At 43.9% G+C, this 24,778-nt stretch overlaps 1 protein-coding gene across 1 annotated transcript in view; it reads left to right on the forward strand.

The window, feature by feature from the left end:
• The window catches only part of b4galnt4a (beta-1,4-N-acetyl-galactosaminyl transferase 4a), a 130,301-nt gene that overhangs the window by 22,855 nt on the left and 82,668 nt on the right, over nucleotides 1–24,778 (forward strand). Inside the window, exon 2 of the mRNA XM_041939562.1 lies at nucleotides 22,686–22,798. Within this exon, the coding sequence (XP_041795496.1) occupies nucleotides 22,686–22,798 (113 nt within the window). The remainder of the gene's footprint in view (nucleotides 1–22,685; nucleotides 22,799–24,778) is intronic.

Genomic DNA, 24,778 nt, shown 5'->3' on the forward strand with positions numbered 1-24,778 from the left:
TGTCTCGTCGAGTGCGTGCGCCTGATCAGCAGCCCTCTCCATCTTCTGAGAAGTTGACCTGGTTTCTGGTGTCAAGTGCTAGCATGGTCAGGGGTGGCGAGTAGGTGCTCCATTCATCCAGAGGAGCGAGCATTTGACAGTATCGGTCCACCATTAAGCCCCGTGATGGATGCTCCACAGTGTGGGAACAGATGGGTGGAGGCCGCTAAGGATGGAAATGGGATTTGTTTGTAGGCAGACAGTCTAGATTTACTGCAGGAACTCATTCATCCACAGCATGTGATTTTATAACAAAATGTGTTTCGCATTTAATTTTTTACAGTTATTTGCAGTGATTGCAACAGAGGATTAATCTTATATTCCAGGCTTGCGAAGTGTTCTGGGAAATCACAAGGACCATAAAATGAGCTCGATACAGGATTGGGATCAAATGTGTGTCGATAATGGTGATTAACTTAGCTGATTTTTAAGTAGCCAGACTAACAGCCCGCCACGCAGCAGATACAAACACAACAGCAGCCAGTCAGCGCGCTGCCTCTCTGCCTCTGCTCTCTGTGTTTCTGCCTGTTTGCACGAGGGTGGGGCTGACTTCAGGGCATATTTTGCTGGAGTCAACAACGACAATGCTGATTATCCACAAGTGCAACAAAAGGGAGACAGTATGATCAATTTGTCAAACCGCTGCAGAACAAAAACTTGCCGAAATGCGACGTCTTCGGCCACTCTGTCCGCAGTGACCTGCAGCCGCCTCTTAATCCACATCTGGTTTGTTTTCTGAGCCACACTTTCTGCTAATGTGCTGAAAGTGAACTCTTGTTATCCTTTAAAGCAGAAGACATTGTTGACAAAAACGGAAACACTACGTCAATTATATGAAAGTGGTTTGGATCTCAAAAGTGATGATGAAGCACTAAGATGGTCAGCAAAACATGCCATCAGTCGGTGCAGACCTAAAGTGAAAGCACAACAAATCTGAACCATCACCTGAAGTGGAACCATCCCAGCAACCACACCAGTATGTTAATAAGCTACAAGGCAAGCTAACTTGAACTGTATAGCTAAAGCAAATAAAGCATTTGAAAGTTAAACGTCTACAAGTAGATGTTACTCTGCACAAAACATTCTAAACCAAGCCACGTTTGCACAGTTTGATGTTTATATTATATGTTTTTTTTGTTTTTTATGTTAATAAACTCGATGAACCCTCTGGTTTCTTCAGGCTTCAGTCAAAACCAGGATACTCTTCAAACTGGCAGCATTTATCACATAAATAAATAAATATCGACATTGATCGATATGGAAAGAATTATTGATCTTTTTCTTGCCACATGGTCGAGCCCTAGTGCAAATTGAAAGAAACACGGCGATACGTCGTACGATTTTAAACATTTAACACACTCTTTTGTATGTTGCGTGTTGCCCATTTTGGCTTGCTTGTTTTACTCTCCGTCCTACTGTATCATTGATGTGTGTTTGCATGCCCAGAGCAAGGACCCTGCAGTGTATGCATGTGTGTTTGCTATCCTCATCGGTTGTTTGCCCCTGTTTGCACGGATGAATACAAATAGGGCCGAGTTCCTTATGGCAAGAGATGCTGTAGTGAGTAAGACTTTTACCCCCCCCACCCAACCTCCGTCCCTATTTTCTCCAATCTCGCGACACAGACGTTGCCCTGCTCCTGGCTGGCTTTTGGTGTTACTCATGTCCCCTGACGCAGCCCGGAGTAATTTGGTTTTGTGTTATGAGTAATATTGTCACCCCCATCTCCAGTGTTTTCTTGTGACCCTCAACACAGGCCCAAGTGTGAGCGCTGCTGGCCTGTTGTCCTGACCAATGAGCATCATGTGCATTTTTGCCGCTCTGTATGCCTCATTGCAACTTGTTTTTGTTTCCTTTGACCCTCAGTTCACCCTTTAGTAGTTCTGCTGCAGTTGGTGTTTCTCGTCTCGTCTCGTCTGTTTCTGTCTTGCTTCGACGTGTTTCTCCATCGGGCTCTCCTTCTTTTTGCTGTGAAGCCCTATCTAAAAGAAGTGGAGGGAAATCACTCCCTCACACCGCTCAGCATGTCCTTTTACCTCTGTCTATCACTCATCAGCTGCACCGACATCATCATCCCTCCTTCCTCCACTCATCCCCCAATCTCAAACCCACACCTTCACCTTGGCGCGAGCTGGACCGAGCCTATCTCTGCTCCCTCTCTCCTCCGTCCAGTCCTTTTACCCCTCATCCGCCGTCCTCCTCACCTCTCCGAGCTCTCCTCCTTTCTCCTCTTCTTTCCAATTTTCACAGCTCAAATGAGATGTTGTGTACAGAGGAGAGTGTGTACATTCCTTATCGCCAGCTCCTGCCCGGGTATTAGGTGGGGGAAATGGGCCTGTAATGAAACAGAGAGTACTGCTGTGCAAACACACACCCGCCGCCGGGTTTTTTTTGTGTGTGTGTCTGTAAATGTATGTGTGCGTATGCATGCGCATGTGGGTGCACATCGTGGCTGATTAAGGTCACCCTGTTTCTCATCTCATTACTTTGGCCACTGTCCTCTCTACTCCCTTCCTGTCTCGCTCCTTCAGCCTCTTCCTGCTTCTTCTGTCTCTTACCATTTATCTCTGTTCATGCCTCCCACTGTCTCTCGGTTCGTCTCTCTCTCGTATCGTCCTGCCCGCTGTTCTGTTCCATCCTCTATGTATTTGACAAGTTTATTTGTGCACACATTATTTGGTATAAAGCGATGTCTGTACTTGCGAGTGCATATGTGTAGCATGTGTGTGCCTTTCTGTCCCCGTCATTCTTCCCCATCTGCACACCACCACCCTCCACCGTGCCCTCTTTGCGCCACTGTTCCTCATGCATAGTAGATGCGTTTAGCAACAACAGCAGAACGACACAGGCTCCGTCTGTGTGCAGCCTCCGGCTTCCCACACTGCTGTGCTGTCTGGCATGACAGTTGAATGTCTTCTGTCTTTGCAGAGCTGGTTTCAGAGAGCGTACTTTCACTCAGCCCACACTAAGCAGAATGGGCTTTTGTCTGGAGCAGTCACATTCTTCTTCTATCCTTCCCTTTTTGGCATACAACAATCAGTCTTCAGGAGCCTGGTTGAAGAAGGCCAATAGCTTAATTGGATAGCGTTGAGCTCTAAAGACAGTGTAATGCCTATTAAAGAGCATCAGATCAGTGAATGATAGGTAGTCTTACTGTGAGATGGTGTTAGCCTCTGACTTTACACCACTGACCCTAAGAAGCTGCAATTAGACGTTGAACTGACGAATTTCCTTTGACTTTGTATTTTAAGTAGTTGATGTTGACAAAATAAGTAAAATAAAATATTTAGCCTTGTTCATATGATGGTATTCTGGAGATGATCCTTAATGTCGTAGTTATGTTTTTGGGATCTCAAACATTAACATTTTGTGAAGGAATCATTATTAATATTGATTCTGTGATGAAGGAGGTCATCATATGCATTCACTTTTGATTTCAGTCAGGTAAAACTGTCTCGTGTCTTATATCAGTCGTTAGAAGTTCAGCATTTAAGCACTGTTTAGTTTCATTACCTGTTCTGGTTTTGTGTTTATACTGTACATTGGCTAGCTCTTGAGGAACTGGGTGTTGCAAAACTAATACTAAAGCAAAAGAAGAAAATCAGGCATTGAAGAGAGGTGCAGCCAGAAACAGAGATGGAGAACACTGCAGCGATCGAAGGAAAGAGGATGGAGAGATTCTGTCAGGTTAATACAAGCTCACGACTCAGGGGAGGTCTTGTTTTGGCTCTACAGTAGTAGGTGTGTACACCGGCAACAGGATGGTATTGTGAGTGTTGCTAAGGGTAACAGATTGAAATATGCTTCTCTGCCTCCAGCTCAGTCTCGGGTCATCTTGGTTGCCCAAGGCGATGGTTTTCAACATTAAATCCTCCTACAGGGTGAATAACTGGTTGCCCAGGGAGACGACTGCAAGGCTCTGGTACAGTGTGAGGAGAGCGGAGGCTGGTTCATATCTCTGCCCAGCAGTGGTTGTTAGCTGCCGTCCCATTCATTTTAATAGTGGTAATGTAATATTAATTAATGTTTCCTTAGGTTAAACAGAATTAGAGGACTACTGTTTGTGCAGCGTTGTGTAACCTCTGTATGTATAGAGGTTCCCATCAGGGACGTGTCGCTCGGCTCAGTGGGTCACGAATGGCTGCATAGTGATGAGAGTTCAGATATGGATCATAAGACACTGCACATCAGCCACAGATGAATAAACTGTGGCAGCTGCTCTCCTCTCCTCCTCTGAAATAAGGTAGTACTGTCTAAGTATACACTTGAGGTAAAGAGGTCATATATAACTATAATTATTGTTGTTATTATATATTACTAGATGCCCTCGTTGGGCTGCATAAGGTCACATAGGCCTTGTGTGTCTATGAACAATACAGATCTGTGCTTATAAATGATCTGTTTTGATTAGTAATCATTTAATTTGTGTGTCTGTCTTGTGTAGCAAAACATGATTTATGAATATGAATGTATGTGTGTGTGTATATATATATGTGTGTGTGTGTATACAGTAAAGATAAAATAATAGGAAATCACTCAATCACTGTTCATTCCAGAACATGTTTCTGAAGGTGTGTGCTCATGTCTGTCTGACCGCAGCCACTTCTGAACCCTGAAAAGCTTCTCTTAAATGTCATAGGCCTGTGGAGCTAAAAGAAATCCCTTTTAGCTGTTTGATAAATAAACCCTGAGATGGTTCAGGCTTTTTCCCCACTGATACCAACTTGTTTTCTCTCCCACGCTGAAGCAGTGAAACATTTGATGTCTGCACACACACAGAAAACATGCTACATGCGTTGTTACATATTGCATGACCCGATGGCATCCAGGCAAAGTCACGGATGACGCATGGATGACAGTTATATCAGTTTCTGTCAGTAAGCATCTTGCCAATTTATTCTTTGGTATGTCTGCTTGTTTAAAGATGTTGCCAAGAAGGAAGGCACAGAAGCCTGAGTTATTCTGACACCATGCTTGGACATGTTGTGATCTGGCTCTGCAAATCAGTGGAAAAACACATTGATTGAGGTCCCGTCTTCTCTGTTCCAAATAGTAGATGCAGAAAACCCAAAAGCTTTCTTTCCCTGTTCAGTTCTGAAAAATGGCAGAATGTAGACTCTGATTTCCTTATTCCACGTTTAAAAGAGAATATAAATCGCTTTGTAAATAAAAAATATACCAATGAATGAGGCAGCCCACACATAAAACAGACCAATTCACTTTTGAATATAATCCACAATGGTGAGTAAGAGATCTTGAGAGCTTGTAATGAATCTCCATCCAGCCTGTGAAGACAATGAGCAGAGACATTCATGTACAACACATTTCTGTGGTCAGCAACAGGTAAAAAGGGAGACTCCACCAATTTCCCTTTCACACAAAAAGAAAACCAAGACTTACTTCTGCAGTGAAATGATGATAATAGCTTCAGCTATTTTGTAACATGCTGCATTTGCCCCATAAAAGACAGATTTCTGGCAACTATTTTCTCAGTCAATGCAGATGTTACTGTTCTTAAAGTGGTAAAGATCATCAGTTCGGTTTAATCTGCATTTGGAACAAGTTGCAGTTGACAAAGCTGCCGTCCATCAAACACATGCTGAAGATATGCAACAGCCTTCGCAAGAGTGGGTGTGAAGCACAGCTGATGGTGTGATCAGTGTCGAAATGAAAAACTGAGTTTGGGATATTCTGTCTGACGCAATCTATGTAAATAGTAAATTATAATGGGCCCAGAACCAAACCTTGTGGGCCCCTCTTGTGAACTTGAAGTACCTCGCCCTGTGACTGAACAGCCTGGGTTCTGTCTGTGAGATAGCTGGCAAACCACTCAGTTGCACGTTCAGAAAAAGCAATAGCTGTAAGACATCCAATTAAAGTAATGTGATCAACAGTATCAAAGGCCTTTGATAGAAGAAAAGCATAGACAAAGAGAGAGACAGCACTGCTTGCAGGCTTCAGTTATATTGTTTATGTCCTTCATGGAAGAATAATGGCACTATGGTTTTTGCTGAATCCTGACAGGAATGCAGACAGTAGAGAGTTGATAGCAAGGTGTTCTCTTACTTGTTCACTGACCTATTTGTTGATAAGATTAAAAATGTGACAGTGGCTCAGCTATGAATTCTGATGTCAGTTTTAAAAAGACAGGTTATGAATTGTCTGGACCAGACGGTTTACTAATTGATTCATTTCTTTTCGGGCCCTAATGGCCTCTACTACTACTATACTCTCTGGGGATTTTTGAGGTTAAAGAAAAAACTACTAAAATGATTATCGGTTATCCTGAGACCATCAGTGAAGATAGTGCGTGGAGGATTAATTGAGTTGCACATAGCAGATAGCAGATAGTGGAACTGTGCTTTTGCTTGTCGTCGGAGAGGGCTGTGTTTATTTCTTAGCCAGCCTCTCTTCCTGACTTACATTCACCAAGTATTTCTGATAGCTTGGTTGTAAACCAACAATTATCACAGCCTTTAATTCATTTGTGTGTTTCAGGCACAGAGTAGGCTGGGCATCTGCTCAATTAAGCACATTAAAATGATTTCATTGCACTCTCTACTCGCCCTAGTAGCCCCATCTCTCATGACGATCCCTCAACAATGGAAGTGGAGCTGTCGGATAGCGACATGCATCATGAGTTTTATTTATTTCCATCCGGCTTTTTTGACTTGAGATGCGACCGTCTTTTCTCGTTTGATGTTTATAAATACACAGGGTTTTTTTTGAGGGGGGTTTATTTGTTTGTTTTACATCAGGAGACTGATGGGTAGGTCTATCATAGGGTCTGTGGAGAACAAAAGTTTACAAAGCAAGTAAACTACTTAATTTAAATGACAGACAGGATCCAAAATAGAGTGATGGTACACGCCTGCATTTGCATTTTCATCACTTTCAAGGAGCGTCTAAATGGAAGTTGTATGACCTCATTGGGCAGCATGACTGGAGTCAGCTGACTTCAATGAAAATCACCCCTAATCTGATTCTTATTCTTAGCTGACAAAAGAAATCTTCATTGTGGAAATACCTGTTTTACAGCTTGTTTCGTTCCTTCGACAGACTCAACTGGAAATCTCTTATCATTATAACTTAGAGAAATATGATCTTGGGGAGTCGTTGACCAACAATCAAATTATCCACTCCGCAAAAACCTGGAGACTGTGAAGGCTCAGCCACCCCAAATTTCAGATTCTGTCATCTTCAGTGTACGGCGTACTCATGGTTGCAAGAGAATCAATAATCACAACACCCCAGATAATACAGAACAATATGATTGCCAAGAATGATCAATATCAGACCTCCTGTTTCTAACCCAGTCACTTAAAAAAGAGGTGTTTCAAAAACTCATTCATAGCAGAGACTCTGAAAGCTTGGTGGAAATCCAAATAACTGCATACCCCACATATTCAAATGCATTTACCCCAGTCTGACACAACTGGGACTTTCAGATGAAAAACAAACCTATAGCATTCAATTCATTCAACAGAGGAGGAATTACACATAATTTCATCACAGCTCGCTCATACCTGTTTGAGCAACTTAAATTCATAACCACCCAGAAACTTAAAAACTTAAACAAAGGTACAAACTCTCAGTGGAAACAGACAATGATGTCCCACAACCAGTCCAAGACTGGGAAGCAGATCCAGCTGTTACCATTGAGGTAAGGTCCTGGATGTATTCTGCAATAACCTCACGTTCTACACAGAGCCACAGTGAATGAAATGACCACAGCAGCACGTGATACAGCTTCACAATGCGTATGCATGAGACAGAACTGCTTGTTTGTGTGAGGTGAAGGTTTGTGTGCGACGTGAATCGAGTCCTATTCTACTTAATAAAAAAGACATAATTACAACAAACAGTAAGAGTTAAGTAAACTGAATTAAGTCAGGTGCAGAACAGATTGGGGGAGACGACCCCTACATAATAAGTCCTTTTATCAAGTGCTGTCTGCCCACAGACACTCGTTATGGCCGATGACTTGAATCTGCTGCATTCCGATAAAGAAATCGTTTTCTTCTCACAGCTTCCCGTCTGTGTTTGTGTGAAACACTAAAAACAGAACAAAAACACTTTACAGATTTATAATGCATGATCAATGTGGTTTTAATATCAATAATGATGATATAATGATATAAATATGTTGTGTTAACCAAGCTGGTACTGCAGGTGTATTTGCCTGTAACATAAACTGTAACATAAAGACAAATAATGTGAAATACTGCAGCTTCATTAAAATAAACAACTTTGAGTCAAGTCTTTTAAATGGTCCACTTACTAGAATTCTGCTGATGATGTTAGTGTGTCAGTCAGTCGTGAACAGTCCAGTGTTATGAATAATAACCAGACAGTTGCTGTCTGCAGGCGACACACATATGTAAAGACGCACAGAATTCGGCCTCTGTCTGTCTGCTGACTGTTTTTTGCTGTGTCTTTTTTTTTTTTGTGTCTCCATGTCTCACCCCCGAACCTGCTCCGTCTCAACTCCCTTCTCATTTCCAAACCACCATCAGAGACGTCGATCAATGTGTCCTGTCGTCCCCTTCATGTCTTGCAGCGTGACCAGCCTCTGCTGTTGCAGGAGGATGCGAAAAGGAACACCTATGAATAATTTACGCAGAGCAGGAATATGTAAACGGGTAAACAGGCACAAGCAACAAAACGCAAGCAATTGCAGAAGCTCGCCTGGAATTAATTGCTCGGTCGAGGTCCCGTGTTCTCCTTAGTGGAGCTCTCTGTCCTTTGTGACTGACTCAGGGTCAGCAGGCTGTGGGGATTGTTGTAGCAGGATCAGTGAGTGAAGGGATTGCTGAGGTGGGAGTATAATTGCTTTACAATTTCCAACATTTGTTTGCTGAGGTTTTATGTAATTCTGATTACTCAGCTGCAGGGTAACACATATTGTTGAACTGGTGAATTTGCATCATTGCGTCAAAAAGTATTGCTGTAATTGGAGATTTTTTTTACTCTGCAGTTCCTCCTCCTGTACCAATCAGTAGATCCTTGTGTAATGAGGTTTTAACATAACATATGGATGTGGTCTATTGAATGACTCAGATTGGACTGAATCGTGTTGGCGGCTGTCACAGGTGGCCAGTTGACAGTGCAGGGAGGTGGAAAAACGTTCATAACACTGAGTTATCATCAGTAACCAGTGGACGATGTGCTGAGTTAACTGACAGGGTGCAGGGCAGAGGAGGGGGGCTAGGACGTGACAGAGTGGCCCCATTTGAGGGTGTCAGCGGGTCCCAGGAGTGACAGCGCTGACCCAAGACGAGACCCAGCTGGCTGTCTGGCCGGCTCGTATAAGTTGCCTGATCATAAATAGCCGGGGCTGCAGTGCAGGGTGGAGGAGGTTTGTCATCAGGCATGGCCCCAGCCGGACCACTGACTCCCCGATGAGAAGGGAATTTATCACTGTACAGTGATAAGACAAGGCTATTATTGCTGCTGTCCTCCTCCTCCTCCCTCTCCTCCTTGTATGTAACACGTAACCTCCTCCTTTTCATCTCAGTTTCCCGTGCTCCCTTGTTCCCCTGCCCTCCTTTCCCGTCTCTTGTCTTCTTTCATCTTTTATTCTCATGTTGTAACCCCCTCATCCCCACCGCTGCTGCGTTTCCTACCCCGCTTTTCAGCTGCTGTCCTCCCCCTCTTCACCACCCTTCCTCTTCTACCTCCCTTTCTCTTAGCACACAGGCGATATTATCAGGAAAGTAATGACTCCTAGGGACAATGATAATCAGATACTCGGCAGAGGATAATGACCACATCAGGGTTCTACACGGAAACAATGTTCGGGCGGTAATCGCTGCCGAAGCATCAGATTGCTGCAGAGAGTGATGGCGAGGACGAGGGAAAGAAGGAGGAGAGACGGGGAAGAAAAGATGAAAGGTGTATAGGAAGCGCAAGTGAGAGGAAAATGGAGGAGGGTGTTTGTGAGGGAGGCAAAACGGGAGAGAGAGATGGTAAACAGAGTAAGGTTAGTCAGGGGTCAGTCTTCTCTCAAGCGTTTTGAGGTTTGTGAAATACTATTTGTCTAAGTCTTTTAGTGAGGCAGAGCTAAACTCCCCATTTTTCTGCTCCTCTCTCTTCCCTCTTCCTGACACCATTGTCTCGTCGTCTCTATGCTCCCACAAGAAAAATTGCTTTGCTCTGTCAGTTTTTTTTTTTTTTTTTAAAGTCTGACTCACGTAACTTGGTGCCGCGAGACTCGAGGCCTGGGACTCGACTCTCAAGTTCATCTGGTGTACGTATTTTGGGATGCGGGCCTGGTGCAGGCTCCTCTCTCATTGTCTCCCAGCGCAGCAGCTCGGCTGTCAGGAACGCAGAAGATGGATGAATTATCACAGAGCGGTCTCCTCCAGCGCTCTCACCTCATTTAGACGCTCTGATCGGCGCTGACTCTTGCTAGCGTCGTGACATTGTGTTAGCCTAGCACCAAGGCCGTCTCCAACTCTGTTTCTTTGTTTACAAATGTATGCTAATGAGCTCGATGGCTCAGGAAGTGTGCAACCCCTGCACGCTCACTCTAATTTCTTCCCCTGTGAGACATCAGCTGTGACAGTTGTGATTCTGCGGCGGCTCAGAGTCGCCTCCTTATCTCCTCTGCTGTGATTGGAGCAGCTGCCTCTGGGTGTCACTGGCAACTGTGGGGATTGCCTAGTGGTGTGCGTGTATTACTCATGTTGTGGGCACATAAATCTGTTTGCACCTGCTTTCCTTGTGGGGACAAAGCGCAAGTCCTCATAACATAAATGATTACATTTCAGGGTGGAGACTTGGGTTAAGGTAAGGGTAAGTGGATATAAGTCTATGTAATGTCCCCAGAAGTGATGGAATGGTATGTGTGTGTGAGTGTGTGTGTGTATGCATATGGTACGTATCCACTGTGGCATGATTAACACTTTGGAGACACTTGCAGCCTCTATTTGACAATAACTACTGACGCACATACAATGCACAGGCACATCAAGGCACCTGGAGAGAGTAACTTGCATTTATTCTGCACCATACACAGCAGTTGTGTGTGTGTGTGTGTGTGTGTGTGTGTGTGCGTGCGCGCGCGTGTGTGGCCCTGCATTAAGTCCATCCGCTTCGGTCATTGTCGTTTGTCACTCTGAGAGTGGCTGCTATAGCTTGCTCTTCTCTCTCTCTCATTCTCTGGCTCTCTGGCTTCGTTCTGCACTGCTTTTTTTATATATCGTGTCATTGAACATGATGGAAATGTTTCCCTTTTGCACTCTCGTTTCCATGGCAACCCAGAGTGGGACCAAAGCAGACCTTAAAGGCCTCTAGACAGCCAGCGGAGTTCACAGAGACCTTGGGCACTAAGCAGCGGGAGGAGATGGGCAGAGGCAGGCAGCCATTTAGAGGTGAGCAGGGCGAGTGGGCTGGCAGGCCGCGGACGGATCAGACTGCTTTGCTCGGCAGCCTATGGACAAATACCAACTAGACGGCAGAAATATATCAGATTTTTCTTTTTTTTTTTAACTGTTTGTTCAATATTACCTGAGTTGCCAGCTACCTAGCCCCTAAAAACATCAATCCTGCGGTCACAAATAGAAAGCAGGATTTATCAGTGACGGAGAGTACTACCAGACAAGTTAACAACACAGTTAGCACAAGATGTATGTTTTTTTAGAGATACCATGCACATTGCTTGCCCTATTTTAGACTAACACAGCTGTAGACTATCACCTCATAGGCCCTCGTTAGCTGCCAATAGTGCGATGAGTGTAAAAACCTCAAAAGCCTCGAGAGCAAGTCGGATATAAACGTCACTGGAGCCCAGATGGTCGAGGGATGAGCACCTCCTGGCTGTCGCATCAGCCTTTTTGTTTGTAGATGTAATCTATTGAACACTCAGTGGAACTCTTCACTTCTCCACACTATGGTACGCAGTGATAAAAATGCATAAAAGGCCAAAGATTGTCTTTCACATTTGTACAGATACGACTGTAGGTGTTAAGGACACAAGCATCTACCACTGCCTCTCGTTCTGAACAGACCTCACACCGATCGCTGCTGAAAATCACCAAACTCATCTACTCTGAAATGCAAATGGATAATTGATTTATTTCTTTGGATTCGGTTTGAAGCGATATCCTCTGTGCAGCCCTCTGAATGTATGTTCATGGCCTGGCAACGCAGTAAAGTCATTCCATTTTCTCTCAGGCTGTCTATTAATGTTTGAGTGCGCTTTCTGTTTGTCTGCATCCAAGGCATTTTGTTTTTTGTTATTTGAATTTTGCTAAGTGGCGGCTTTAGTGAGCTATTAGTGGAGTGCAAAACATTACAGGAGAGGGTAAGAGAGCGGGACCTCTTTGACCCTGACCCATATTAAAGCACATTAAGCATCTTACAGTCTCCCTTTCTCTAGCCTGCACACCCACAGGCCTACAAGCACATTTTCTCCCTTACTACATGCTCTTTCGCTCCGCTCTCTATCTTTTATCCCATCGAGTTCTCTCTATCTCTGTCTCCTTCCCTTGCTCCTCTCTGCGTCCCATTTTCTCTATTTATCTCATCTCCAAAGCCTTGTTATGCTTCTTGTCTTAATGCACTCTCGCTTTCCTCCGAAGGCTGTGTTGTTAGAGCTGAACTAAAGGCCAGGGAGTGCGGTACTCAGAGCCAGGGCCTATTCATCAGTTTCACAGCAGCCCTCCACTCCGCTTCATTACTGACTGGCTAATGGCACAGATCAGTGCAGTTTATTTGCTATAATTAGCTAGCTCCATTTGGCCAGCGCAGCCCCAGTGAAGCCTGCTACACTTACGCTGCCCCCTGCCATGCCACCCTGCCTATATACTATATGTGTGTGTGCACAAATGCCTGGCTGTGGTGCCAGAAAGTGTCATTAAGAAACTATACCGGCCCATCAGTTTTACATCCTCCGTTGCCTTGTGGCAGCCGCGTCTTGTAACGTCATGCCTGATTGCAGAGCAAAAAGCCATGAGGCTTGTAAAACTTTATAAGCTCTGCACGTAGCAGAGTGTATTGAAAACGCGTTGCAGAGAGAGGGGGATAGGGAATGTGTGAGTGACTAAATGAACAAGTGAATGGCTGACTAAGTGATGAGGGATTGAATGAGCGAACACGTGAGCTGCTGGGAAATGGTGGACTCTCGCCCTTTGATTACACCGTCTTGTTTCAAAAGATCCTCATACCTAAACGACTGATTGATAGTGACTCCCAAAATGACGTATATCTCCGTTGGAGGGTCCCAGCGACAGGCAGACAGAACTTAGTCGTCACATGGTTAACGTTGTCAAACTTTTGCAGTTTGCACTTGTTGAGGTTCAGGAAAAAGTCATTCATTTAAATAAGTACGACGTGGACTGTCGTTCGTATGGGCCTCTCTTGCTCTTTATACTACATCACCTGATTCTTCTTTTGCTCCCATCATAATTATTACAGACACAAGAGGTCGCTGCCTAACAATAAGCCGCCTATCTGAGGGTCGCTTTGCCATCAGTCTGAAACGTGCCGAGCCCCCGCAGCTGGGGCAGTAACAGCATCCGTCAGCGGTTGTTTTCCTGATGAGAACTGGCTGCTTCATTACATCTCTCTCTCAGACTCTCGTCCTTGTATCCCAATCAGCTGCTTCTCACAATCTCCGCCTGCATTCCCATCTTCCCCACTGACTTCCAATTTAATCTCCTCCCGCGTACCCTCTTGCATTCTCCACCCGTGCAACCCCGTCCCCCTCTCACTTAATCTCCCTGTCCTTCGCCCACTCCCGTGTTCTTAAAAGCTGCAGCCTCTTGTTTCGTCGTCCTATGCAACTTTAATCTCGTTCCCCAATAGAGGGATGGGAGGCGAGGGGTGTATTTAGCGTTCTCCCTCGAATGCTGGTGCAAGCTGAAGGGGAGCGCAGCCTACGTCACCGGGTTTGAGTCGCAGTGTACTCGTTGAGTGGAGGAGATCAACCCCGTCAATAATTTACGCTGATTTACTTTTGCTGTGTCCTTCCAGACCTTCTTTCCCATTGCAATGTTTGATACTCATGGATTCTCCAATTTTCAGTGCCCATCCATCATTTCCACTCACTCTTTCATCACACATTCAGCTGGTGGCGACTTTATTAGGTAAACTTGCTCACTGAAGCAAAACAGCCACGTCCTGCACACAGCAAATCAGTATGACTCTCTGTAGACAAGGTCAAGAGGCTCATTTGCTGTTAAACCACACTTTAGAGCAGTCATGATGGATAAGCTAAACAGCTTTGATTGGTTGTTCCAGTGCCAGAGGTTGTTGTCCCAGCGTCTCAGAAACAGCTGGCCCCTCGGGATTTTAGTACGATAGAGCAAAGGAAAGTGTGCTGTCGGCTCCACTAAAGCAGGCAGAAACACCTTGGCAGTGATGAAGGTCAGAGGCAGATGGCTAACAGGAAGGCCACAAGTATGCAACAGCTCAGAACAACAGGGCATGTCTGGATTCAGCTCATCACGCCTTGAGGCAGCAACAGACCGTGCTGGGTCTCAGTCACAGGTGAGAAAACAACAGAGTGGTCACATAGCTATCAAACTTCAGTGATTTACATCACCGAGCATCCATCAGTCTTGTCTTGTGTCAAGAATCAAGCTCGTGGTAACTGCGTGGGAGTCTTTTCTTGCACAAATTGGACCTCGTGATACCAGATGTTGAGCCTCATTTGGATTCCTGCAAACTGAAGCCACTGACCAGTAGCCCTTTGTCACAGGATTACCTAAAGCAAGGAGAGAATCACACAAAAGCCTCTTTAGCATCTGGGAAGTGTTTATAGAGATGATGACTAGCCAGCGCAGTCTCTGGGACTCAGTCCAATAAAACATCTTTGGGATGAGATTGAATATAGGACGAGTATGAAACCATTGCTTTAAAAATCTGTGGGAAGTGCAAGATGCTGTTGAGTCAGCATGAATCAAAATAAATAAGGAGAGTTTCCAGCACCTCTGAAATATATTTGAGGCCTACATCAGTTGGTTGAAATTATTATTGGATGAGTTAACGAGTAGCCCTAACTCCCCTAACCCTTAATCCCTAATCCCTAACCTTTATCTTAAAGTTGATTAGTCATTATTAATTTTTGAACACTATGTCTGAAGCTTCCTTTTTTGTATGTTTGAATATTTATTAGTTCAGGGTTGGTTAGATAAAACAAGCATCAATTTGGGCTCTTTGGACTTGTTGCGGGCATTTTTCGTTATGTTTGAATAATGAAAAGCTTTATAGATCAGAGACCAAATAGATTTCTGGACATTTTAGTGTGTAACCTGTGACCCTGAAGCATGTTGTTTCTTTCCCTGCGTGTGTTCTGCTGGTTCTGCTTCAGTGTCGAGCATTAGGAGCCGCTCTTCAGATAACACCGGCAAATGAATTGTGATAATGACCGTTGGCGTTGCTCTGTGACCACTCTGAGCTGCTCTGTTAGGCTGCGTGCGATTATTTCCCCAATTTACCTGAGGGGTTGTTACATGGAACAGCCCCTGAGGGCTACCGAGCAGATTATTATTAGCTAATGTGTTAATGCTGAACTTAATCATGTATGTTCAAGCTACCTCCAAACCAACCACCTCAGCTTTATGCATCTCTTCCATAATGCTCAATCCTCTCATCTTTCCTCTCCTAACTTCCCCTCGTTGCGTTTCTTGTAGCTCCTGCTGCACTCCCTTCTTTGATTCTGTGATTAGCATTCTGCTGTATCACCACGCTGTCTATCACTTAACATACAGTGGAGCACCGCCTCGCAGTGAAACCCAGCGGTTGTTGTCAGTCTTGTTCAAAGATAAAGCAAGACACGGAGATACAGCGCGCGCACGCATATTCATACGGAGCATTGCACGCATATATGCGCAAACACTGAAATACACACATGCATATAAATTGGCACGTACAGCGGAGATGAGAGCTCTGACAGCTGTAGTTCACTGAAAGTTATGGAGTTTAGAATATCATTAGCTTTCAAAGGGCAGCCAGGCAAGGTGAACTTATTACTCAAAAGTAGAGGAAGCTGGAGAAAGTTTTCCCCATTCCTTGTCTCTATCTACAGATTACACCCACATCAACCTTGGATAAGCCTTTTGTTTATTGTAATATAATATGCTGTCACTTAATCTACAAAATACTCCAAAAAACCTGCCACTTCCTCTGTCCTCTGGAGGTCACAGAGGTTGCTCACCACTGTCTTATCTGCACGGTGAATAGTGCTGCAGTTTTAGGGCCGGGGGACATGAACAGATTAGGCAGAACAGAGGAGAGGAGGCTCCTAAATGATTAGTATTCCGCGTGGTCCCCTGCTGGTGGTAGAGCTCGTAGTCGATTGGCTTCCATTAACCTGCCAGTCTGCTCTTCATTACTTCATTAGAGCCCGCGTTGAGGCTTGAGGAAGTCCCGTCACAGTCCAGGGACTGACTCCTGACTTGCTACAGCTCGCCACAGACAAACCACACCTCACAGCTGCTGCACACTGTGTGTGTGTGTGTGTTTGTGCGTGTGTGTGTGTGTGTGTGTGTGTGAGCCTGAGTGCCCGTCTCTCAGTGCACCCTGTTCTTTTCTTTCTTTTTTGTCACTTTAGCCTTCAGCTAGCTGTGACTTTCCTGATACAGACCGGAAACTCTTGAAACTCTACTTTTAACTTTATTCTATTCCTCATATTCTCTGTGTTGTATTTTCCGATGTTATACATTCTCTCTATTCTGTTTTCATCCTTATTTTTATCTGAATTGTATGAATATCAAGTAGGTTTGTTCTTTTCTGTTTTTTTCTGTTAATTATGGCATTCTATCCCTGGTTTTGTGCATCTTTATCATATTTTTCCGACTTATTTTACATTAATGTTGTCTCTCTTTTTTATGCTCGTTCTGTCTTTTTTCATGTAATTTCTTTGTTGTAAATCACTTTGAGCTGCATTTCTTGTATGAAAGTGGCCACACAAAAAAGTGTTATTATTATTGTTACTAGTAGCTTTGTGTTGGTGTCTATGTGTAAATGATAGCAATGGATGCTGGTTACTTAGGAAGATGGCAGTCCCAGCACAGGATAAGACGACCTGCCTCAGTGGTTTGTGTCGCTTATTCACATTTGATTTGCTCATCAAACGTCTACTTCCCACCAGCAGGGAATAATATTCATGACTCGTTCCCGTTGCAGCGCCGCAACTTTCTATCTGACAAGCTACGCGAAGGCCTGTGTCCACACACACATGCACACACACGCACACACAAACTTATCTTTTAAAAGCATTAAGGAGTGCTCAGGGATATGTTGGCAAAGAATGTTTGAACATTTGTCCACAAATGTTCACACTCATACACACACACACACACACACACACACACACTGCAAGCGCTTTGCCGTTCTCATTATCTTCTCCTTTTGGGATTGTTGAAGAATTTATTAGAAGAATATATTAGCTGGGAATGTTCTTTTTTTCCCGACATTTATCCATAAAGAGGGACTCTGCGAATGGGCTCTAATGATTTAAATGTAATATAAATAGCAGCGGAGAGTTATTTCCATGTTACACCTCACTTGATAAGGCAATGTTTCTAAGGCTCTGCATAGGGTGCAGAGACACATTTTGTACTTTTAGTGCTTAGTATCTCTCATTTTCTCAGGAAAGAAGTTCAGTCAAAAATTATTCTCCTCAGACTTCAAAAGACAATGCTTGAGGGACTTGAAGGAGAGAAATGATGTGAAAGTGAATTCTTTGTCGAAGTTTGCCTCCTAATGTTGGTTGCCTGCTTTCTGTCATCTGGCTGGGCTGACGTTTCCATAGGTGATTTTCTTTCTGTCAAACTTTAATGCTCTTAATCTTTTCTTTCTCTTTATTGGGGGTATTAAAGAATGCTCAGGTGGATTTGGCTGTCAGTTTGACCATCCATACTGCTTGAACATGCCGTTGCATGCAAAATACAACATATTCCTATCATCTTATTTTGCAGAAATTGATGGAAGTCATTATGTGTATTGTATGCAGCATTTTTATTCACAGGTATGATGAATTTTAACTGCTGTTAGTGATTTCCAAGTAGGACTGCTATGAGGTTTCTGTGCTCCGTGTGCTCATTCATATTTAAGGTGTTCACTTACAGAAATGAGGCGAGGCATAGGGGAGTCTCACCTTGCTCCCCAGTGCATTGCCTGCTCATAATAGCTTCAGATAAACGGTTAAGGGGAGATGTGCTGCCAGTTGACTCATGCAGTGACTCATGCAGTATTTTTACTCAGAGAATGAACAGAAATAAAGAGCATAAATAGCAAAATGAAGTTAAGGATGATTCGCGACGCATAAAGAAATTGCATTGCCATTTATTTTCCACTGGGGTTATTTGAGGTCATTTGTTGTATTCTAATTACAGGATCATATCCTTTATTTAGGGCTCTTCTGCTAATTTTCAGGTTCATACTTTTATTTTGGGTGCCTGCTAGAAAATGTTTACATGCTTTAATGTTTAAAAAACACATTATTTTCCTCCTACTTTGCATTGCTGCAGCACTTCTGTTCACCCTCTGTTCCAATGTGCTGTTTTAGTGCCTGTCTCTTTAAAGCCCCCCCCTCCCAAAAAGCCATGGCAGTGATTGGTCAGGTCCGACAGGCATGAGAAGCCATCGCCCACCAACTTCAACACTGGCTCTGCAGGTGTTTTTCTTTTGCAACCCTCATCCAACGTGCGTTTCATCGCATCACTCAGATAATGTGTAAAACATGGCGTATTCATCGTCACGTTGTTTCAGGCCTACAACAGGATGATGGTGATCACAGTATTAACATCAGGCTGATCACAGTACGACCAGAGGAAACCAAAATGACAATACGTGTAACACATAAGTGATCTGCCCATTGTAATTGTGTGAATCTTGAATCTAGCTCGTTAGCACATCTTATGCATTTGATTTCTTAGTGATCTGAACGTACTTACTGACATTTAAATATTTTTCTTCTTTAATTGGCTTTCTATAAGGTTCAGTTCCAGAGTTGATCTAACCCGATGATTCTCTAGTATGTTTATTTTAGTATGTATAATGATTCCAGTCGGCATGATCTATTTTCATGTGAATTATTATGAGAACTAAAAATACTTTTTCATTTTTGTCTACATTGTTATAATCCTGTGACTCATTCTCATTGCATCTACCATGCTCTTTATGAGAAACCATAGGACTATAGAAAACCTCAGTGGTGATCGCTCTGATTCTCCACATCACTGACTCCCAGAGATAATCACTGCCGCTGAGCCTGCAAGAACATTACAGACAAGGTTCAAACACGGAATTAGCCCGCATCAGTGTGATACATGCACACACACTTGTGGGGACGTTCGAGAAGCTCACAACGTGTCTGTCGACAGCGTCTCAGGGTCATGGTAGCTTCCAATCCTCCTCCTCCTCAAGGTCCAGACGAGGTCTCTGTATTGGTGGGGATGATAGAGAGGCCTGAGGAGCTGAACAGTGGATGTGTCAACACCACACAGGAGCCTGAACAGCTCTGACGGGATTGCATTTTTTTTTTAACACCAAATAAGACAAATACATAGCAATATTACCAGGGCCTGAACAGGTCGAATGGATCCCTAATCCCTCACGATTCATGTTGCTACAACCAGCAAGATTTATCTACACAAAATTCAAGAGCTCTGCTTTGCAGCAGGACTGCATAATCGACTTTTATTACAACATGTGGATCATAACATACATCTGTGGCTCCATTCATCCTGCTCAACCGGCTCTGGGCCAGTCAACACACCTCTGTCCACCCTCGGCAGCCACACTCCAGAGGTACATTACAGTTACAGCACTGGCTAGCTCAGTTGCAAACAAAGTAATGTTATAATGTGCACACAGCTAGCCCGCCATGTTATCACACAGCTAACCAAGAGCAAAACAGGAAGCGATCAACTCAGTTGGTAATCTCTGTAACTGAAATGGTTTCGTCCACTGTTTCGATGCTTGGGGTCACTGGAATTGATTGTATTGATTTGGATGCTGCTCCAGCATCGTATAGCCCCCGACTCTGTATGCACACCGGTGTCAAATGTCTATAAAAATAAAATCCATCCACTTGTCTGCAACATTGTTCTCTTTTGGAGGGCTGCGCGGTGATTTGTTTGATGCACGGCTGCCAGGAATAATGCACTTTTCATGGCCGGTTTTCAGCGTACATGAGTACACTCTCCTGCTTTGCACTCCTCTCAGTGGCTCTCCTGGGAAGGAGCAGGCAGTGAGGGGGTTTAGCAAATGTTTTAGCTTGATGACTGTTGGTTAAAAAACAGCACAATCGAAACGCGTTTTCATGATTTGCCGTCTTTGATGTATTTGCGGCATCTTGACATGCACACGCATGTGCTGTTTATGTAATTTACATTCAGACACATTTCTACAAAGGAACTTTTACAAAAGAGGTTTTCGTTACATAGTAAGATCAAAAGTTGGGAGTAGAAGTGTCCTATTTTTGGCTCAACAATAGCAGGAAAGTCAGGCTTGAAGTGAGACGAAGTTGAGCACGGCTACTCTTTGGTGTTTGCGCTTTGATCTGGTTTAGCTTTGATAGACCCCGGAGGACATACTTAGACGGTCCGTGTGTCGGACGAGTTGGACTGCCGACCAACGGTTTTCACACCATGGTTCCTGTGGCTCACGTGGCCTTAGTGGACATGGAAATGGCACTCGCTGAAAGCGTCTTCGCCTTACGTGGGCTGGTATTATGTTTTCTTTTTGTTCCGTCCTTTTTTTTTTTTCTGTCGGGGTGACCTTTCCAGTGCGCACCAGGAGTCTGAAAACACACAACACAATGCGCCCTAACACAACCAGAGATAAAGAGGGGAATACAGTTTCGAAGGTAATGCATTGTGAGCATGGCAATTTTCTCCTCTGTTTCATTTATACAGCAACAGGATGATTTTTCAGATCAAAGCAGATTTTTATTACAGTTGTCTGGAACCAGTGAAATTGTTAAGGGAATGGAGGGAGACAGGCAAGATGATATCCAGAGAAATGAGGAAAACAAATCATCAGCACAGATTATGTTTGCCCTAGACTTTCAGGAGATGCAGAACAAGTTGTACGAGAGAGAAACTTTCACTTTTGTTTCTGTTCATTCTCGTTTTTATCTGTTTTGGATCTTATTTTTATTTATTAGTTATTTTTAGTTGTTTTTTCCTACTGTCTTGTCTTTACATGAAAGATGAATAAGCAGGCATGCGTAGCCTACGCCTGTCTTTTCTCTTCTTCTTGACTGCATCAGTCTCCCTGCAGCTCAACCCTGACACACACATACACACACACACACACACACACACACACACACACACACACACACACACACACACACACACACACACACACACCACCTCCCCAAACCCCTGCCCCATCGAATTCAACCCACTCAGAGTCATTGTTAAGGGGACATATTGGAAAACCATTAGCTCTCATTATGCTTTATAACCACCCGTTCTCCCCATTCTGTCTTTTAATCACAATCCATCCCCTTGTGTGTGTGTGTATGTGTGTGCGTGCGTGGGGTGGGACGAGTGCACGCCCTCCTGTGTGTGGCTGAATGTATGTGTGTGTGAGCTCTAGCCACCCCTGCGCAGCAGACAGTAATGAACCGCTTTCACTGCAATACATTTGGGACACCACCCCCACTCTGCTTTTTACGGGGGGAGTCAATGGCACAGGCGCCACCTTTTATGGCAGCCCATCCGAGCTGCAGCAGCGCTGTGCATTTGTGGACCATGTCAGCCAAATGAGATCGAATCCTGTGCAATACAAATAAAATGGGGCTGGAGTGAATAGGGTATGGATTCCTCTTTTATATGAACTCCTCGTAGAGGTAAAAACCCTTATACGAAACCCTATGAGTATCCATTCACTCCTTGTAACTCCAAATAACCAGGCTCTCATAAAGTGTTGAATATCCTGTTACTGCTCTGTATTGAATTGTGCTCCGGTTTGATCGTCTGTGACACTGCGTGTGTGTGTGTGTGTGTGTATGTGCGGGTGTTTTGCTGGCAGCGTGGCGAGGTGGCAATTTTGACCATATGCTCCGTGATGGACACACAAAAACACACTCTTGCGCGCACGCACACACACACACAAACTCATAATGAGTGGATTTAAATTCCGGTTGTTCTCTCCCGGCCAAGGCAACTGTCATCATTGTGCAGCAAAACTCCCATAATCCATCTGTGGCATGACAGCATCCTAACAGCTCCCCTTCGCAGCAAGAAAAGCTATTCTTTATGTCTCTCCAATTCTCGATCTCTCCTCTTTTTTTCCCGTCTCCACTCCCCCCTCTTCACATTTCCCCTCCGGACTGCTTTTTATTCTTCTCTCTTGTCTCTCTTCGCTTTTCCAATTACATTTTTTTCCCACTTAATCTCCTTTTTCTCCGGAAACTTTTATCTGGGTTTGATTACAGTCGAGAGGCTCGGTAGGAAGAAAAATGAGTGATAGCTGGAAATTACTGTTGACCATGATGATGCTGCTGATAGAGATATTCATAATTATAATTATGCTGTCGATGATGGCAATAATGATGGAGATTGACAATGATGCTAATAATGATGATGATTAAAATTGAGGATGAGGATGCTGACAATGAGGGTTGATGATGACGGCGACAATAGTGATGATAATGGTGCTTGCTTTTCACCTTGGCCCAGATGGAGACAGACAGACAGAGGGGACGGACGCCAGCCGCAAGAGGGACGCTCGCTCCTCGGCCGGCCACCACAAGAGCGAGGACACCAGCGACAGCAGGGAGGACGAGGCTGCAGTGAGTCGTCACAACCTAATCACACGCACCCCACCCGCCCACTTCCCTCTGACTAAGCAAGACTGAGGCTTGTTGCATGTGTGTGTGTGTGTGTGTGTGTGTGTGTGTGTGTGTGCGGAGGAGCTCATCAGGGCTCCAACAATCACAGTCTATGTCTTAATTATCATCAAAAACTTTGGGTTCTGCGCACCCAGTGATTAGCGCTTCATTCTGCTGGCTGCCCCTAAATGACACTTCTCTCTCTCTCCATGATGGAGAAAAGATAAAGGACGATGCAATATAGACCAGACACGAAGTACAGTGCGTATGAAATTGGCGTCCGTGGGCGGGGAAACATTTAGGAATCTGTGATCAGATTTTATTGTGTAGAAACTTCTCTTTTTGCTCATTCAAACCCATGTACAGTTCAGCCTCGTGACGCCACCCACAGCACTGAATTTTAATAATGTTCCCAGCTCCGAGAGGCCACAGTTCAGAATACACTGCGAATGCATCATGCGGTCTCCTCCTCAAGCATTTATTTCTGTCATAGTTTTCATTCTGAGAGATGTGAAATTAGGCAGAGCAGCGTTCATTATAGCAAGAATTTAAAATTTTGTTTTAGTCACTTACTGGAAATTTTTGGTTTTAAAATCGCAGTTTAGCCTTTTGTTTTACTTAAAATTTAGTCTGTGGAATCAGTGCACAATAGTTTTCTCAGGCACAAATTTCTCCTGACTGCAGAAATTCCAATGAGAAGTGAGCACACCTTGAACTGTGTTTAGTCATGAGCCCCTAAGGGGAGAAGAAATTCACATATCATACACTAAGCTGACCTGAGGTAGGCAAGAAAAAGACTTTTTCAATATACACATGTGCATTGAAACTACTGTACTAGACAAAAAAAAACGTATTGAATAAAAATAGATTAAAATTCAGATAAGACAGAGATCTCACACATTATTGCATTATGACTTTCTGTAGCGGTTATTCCTACAGCGGAGGTGAAGAAGCCTCCGACTGAAAACACTCTGCTGTCTGATTAGTAGGCCACGCAGGGGGTGTGAAGTGTTGTCCATTATGTTGAGCAGTTTGTGCAGCAACCAACTCCAGGGGCTCCGGAGCACAGAGCCAGCCTTCTTTATCAGCTTATTTTCTTAGTGTCACTGACTGACATACATTACTGACTCGCCGTACTTCTTTCATATCATAGAAGCTGAATGCCTCAAGTTTGTTTGAAAAAGTGCAACGCAAAAAAACGCATTTCCTTCACAGGTCCTCTTTCTTTTCTGCATTTACCAACGACACAACAATCTGCATGTTTCACAATCTCAGCGGACGTTACTGATGTTACAGATGTTCCAGTCAAAGTGTCTGCCTGCGAGGGGCCCCCGCTGTCACCATGCCTTGTGATGAACTATAGGAAAGATTGGTTATCAGACGCTGAGAATGTTTATTACTACACAAAACTTTTAATTTATTGTATGTTTTTATATCTTCTGCTGAATTCGGCATCATGTTTCACTCAGTAGAACTCCAGTTCAATAAATCAGTAGTTATAAAAATGTGTGAACTGCGTCGTTAAGCAGAGGAGCATTATCTGGGAAACATCCTGTTTATTAACTTCACATGGAGCTTAAATGAATGCCAAATTATGTAAAATGTTTGCCAAATGAGCTAGTGTCTGTTTACGAGTCATAACAAATCATAAATCATCTTTTAGAAGGAGTAGATGTTTACTGTAAGCTTGGCTCTGTTTAATTTTTCTAATATGCTAACAGAGCAAAGCAAGCTAATTGCTAATGTGCCCTGAATCCACAAAGAACTAGAGCTATATGAACTTTAAAGGCAGATGCTATTAGCACCCAGGTGTACAAAGCCAACAATTTAGTTATTTGCCCCAAAAACATGATTGTTTCCTAAACCTAACCAAACTCAGCCATCTTTAAGATGTAGTCATCTCATTTTTTGTTTCACGTTGGACTTAAAGTCTTGTGTTTG

The sequence above is a fragment of the Chelmon rostratus genome, chromosome 6 (assembly GCF_017976325.1).
Source record: "Chelmon rostratus isolate fCheRos1 chromosome 6, fCheRos1.pri, whole genome shotgun sequence".
NCBI classification, from domain to species: Eukaryota; Metazoa; Chordata; class Actinopteri; order Chaetodontiformes; family Chaetodontidae; genus Chelmon; species Chelmon rostratus.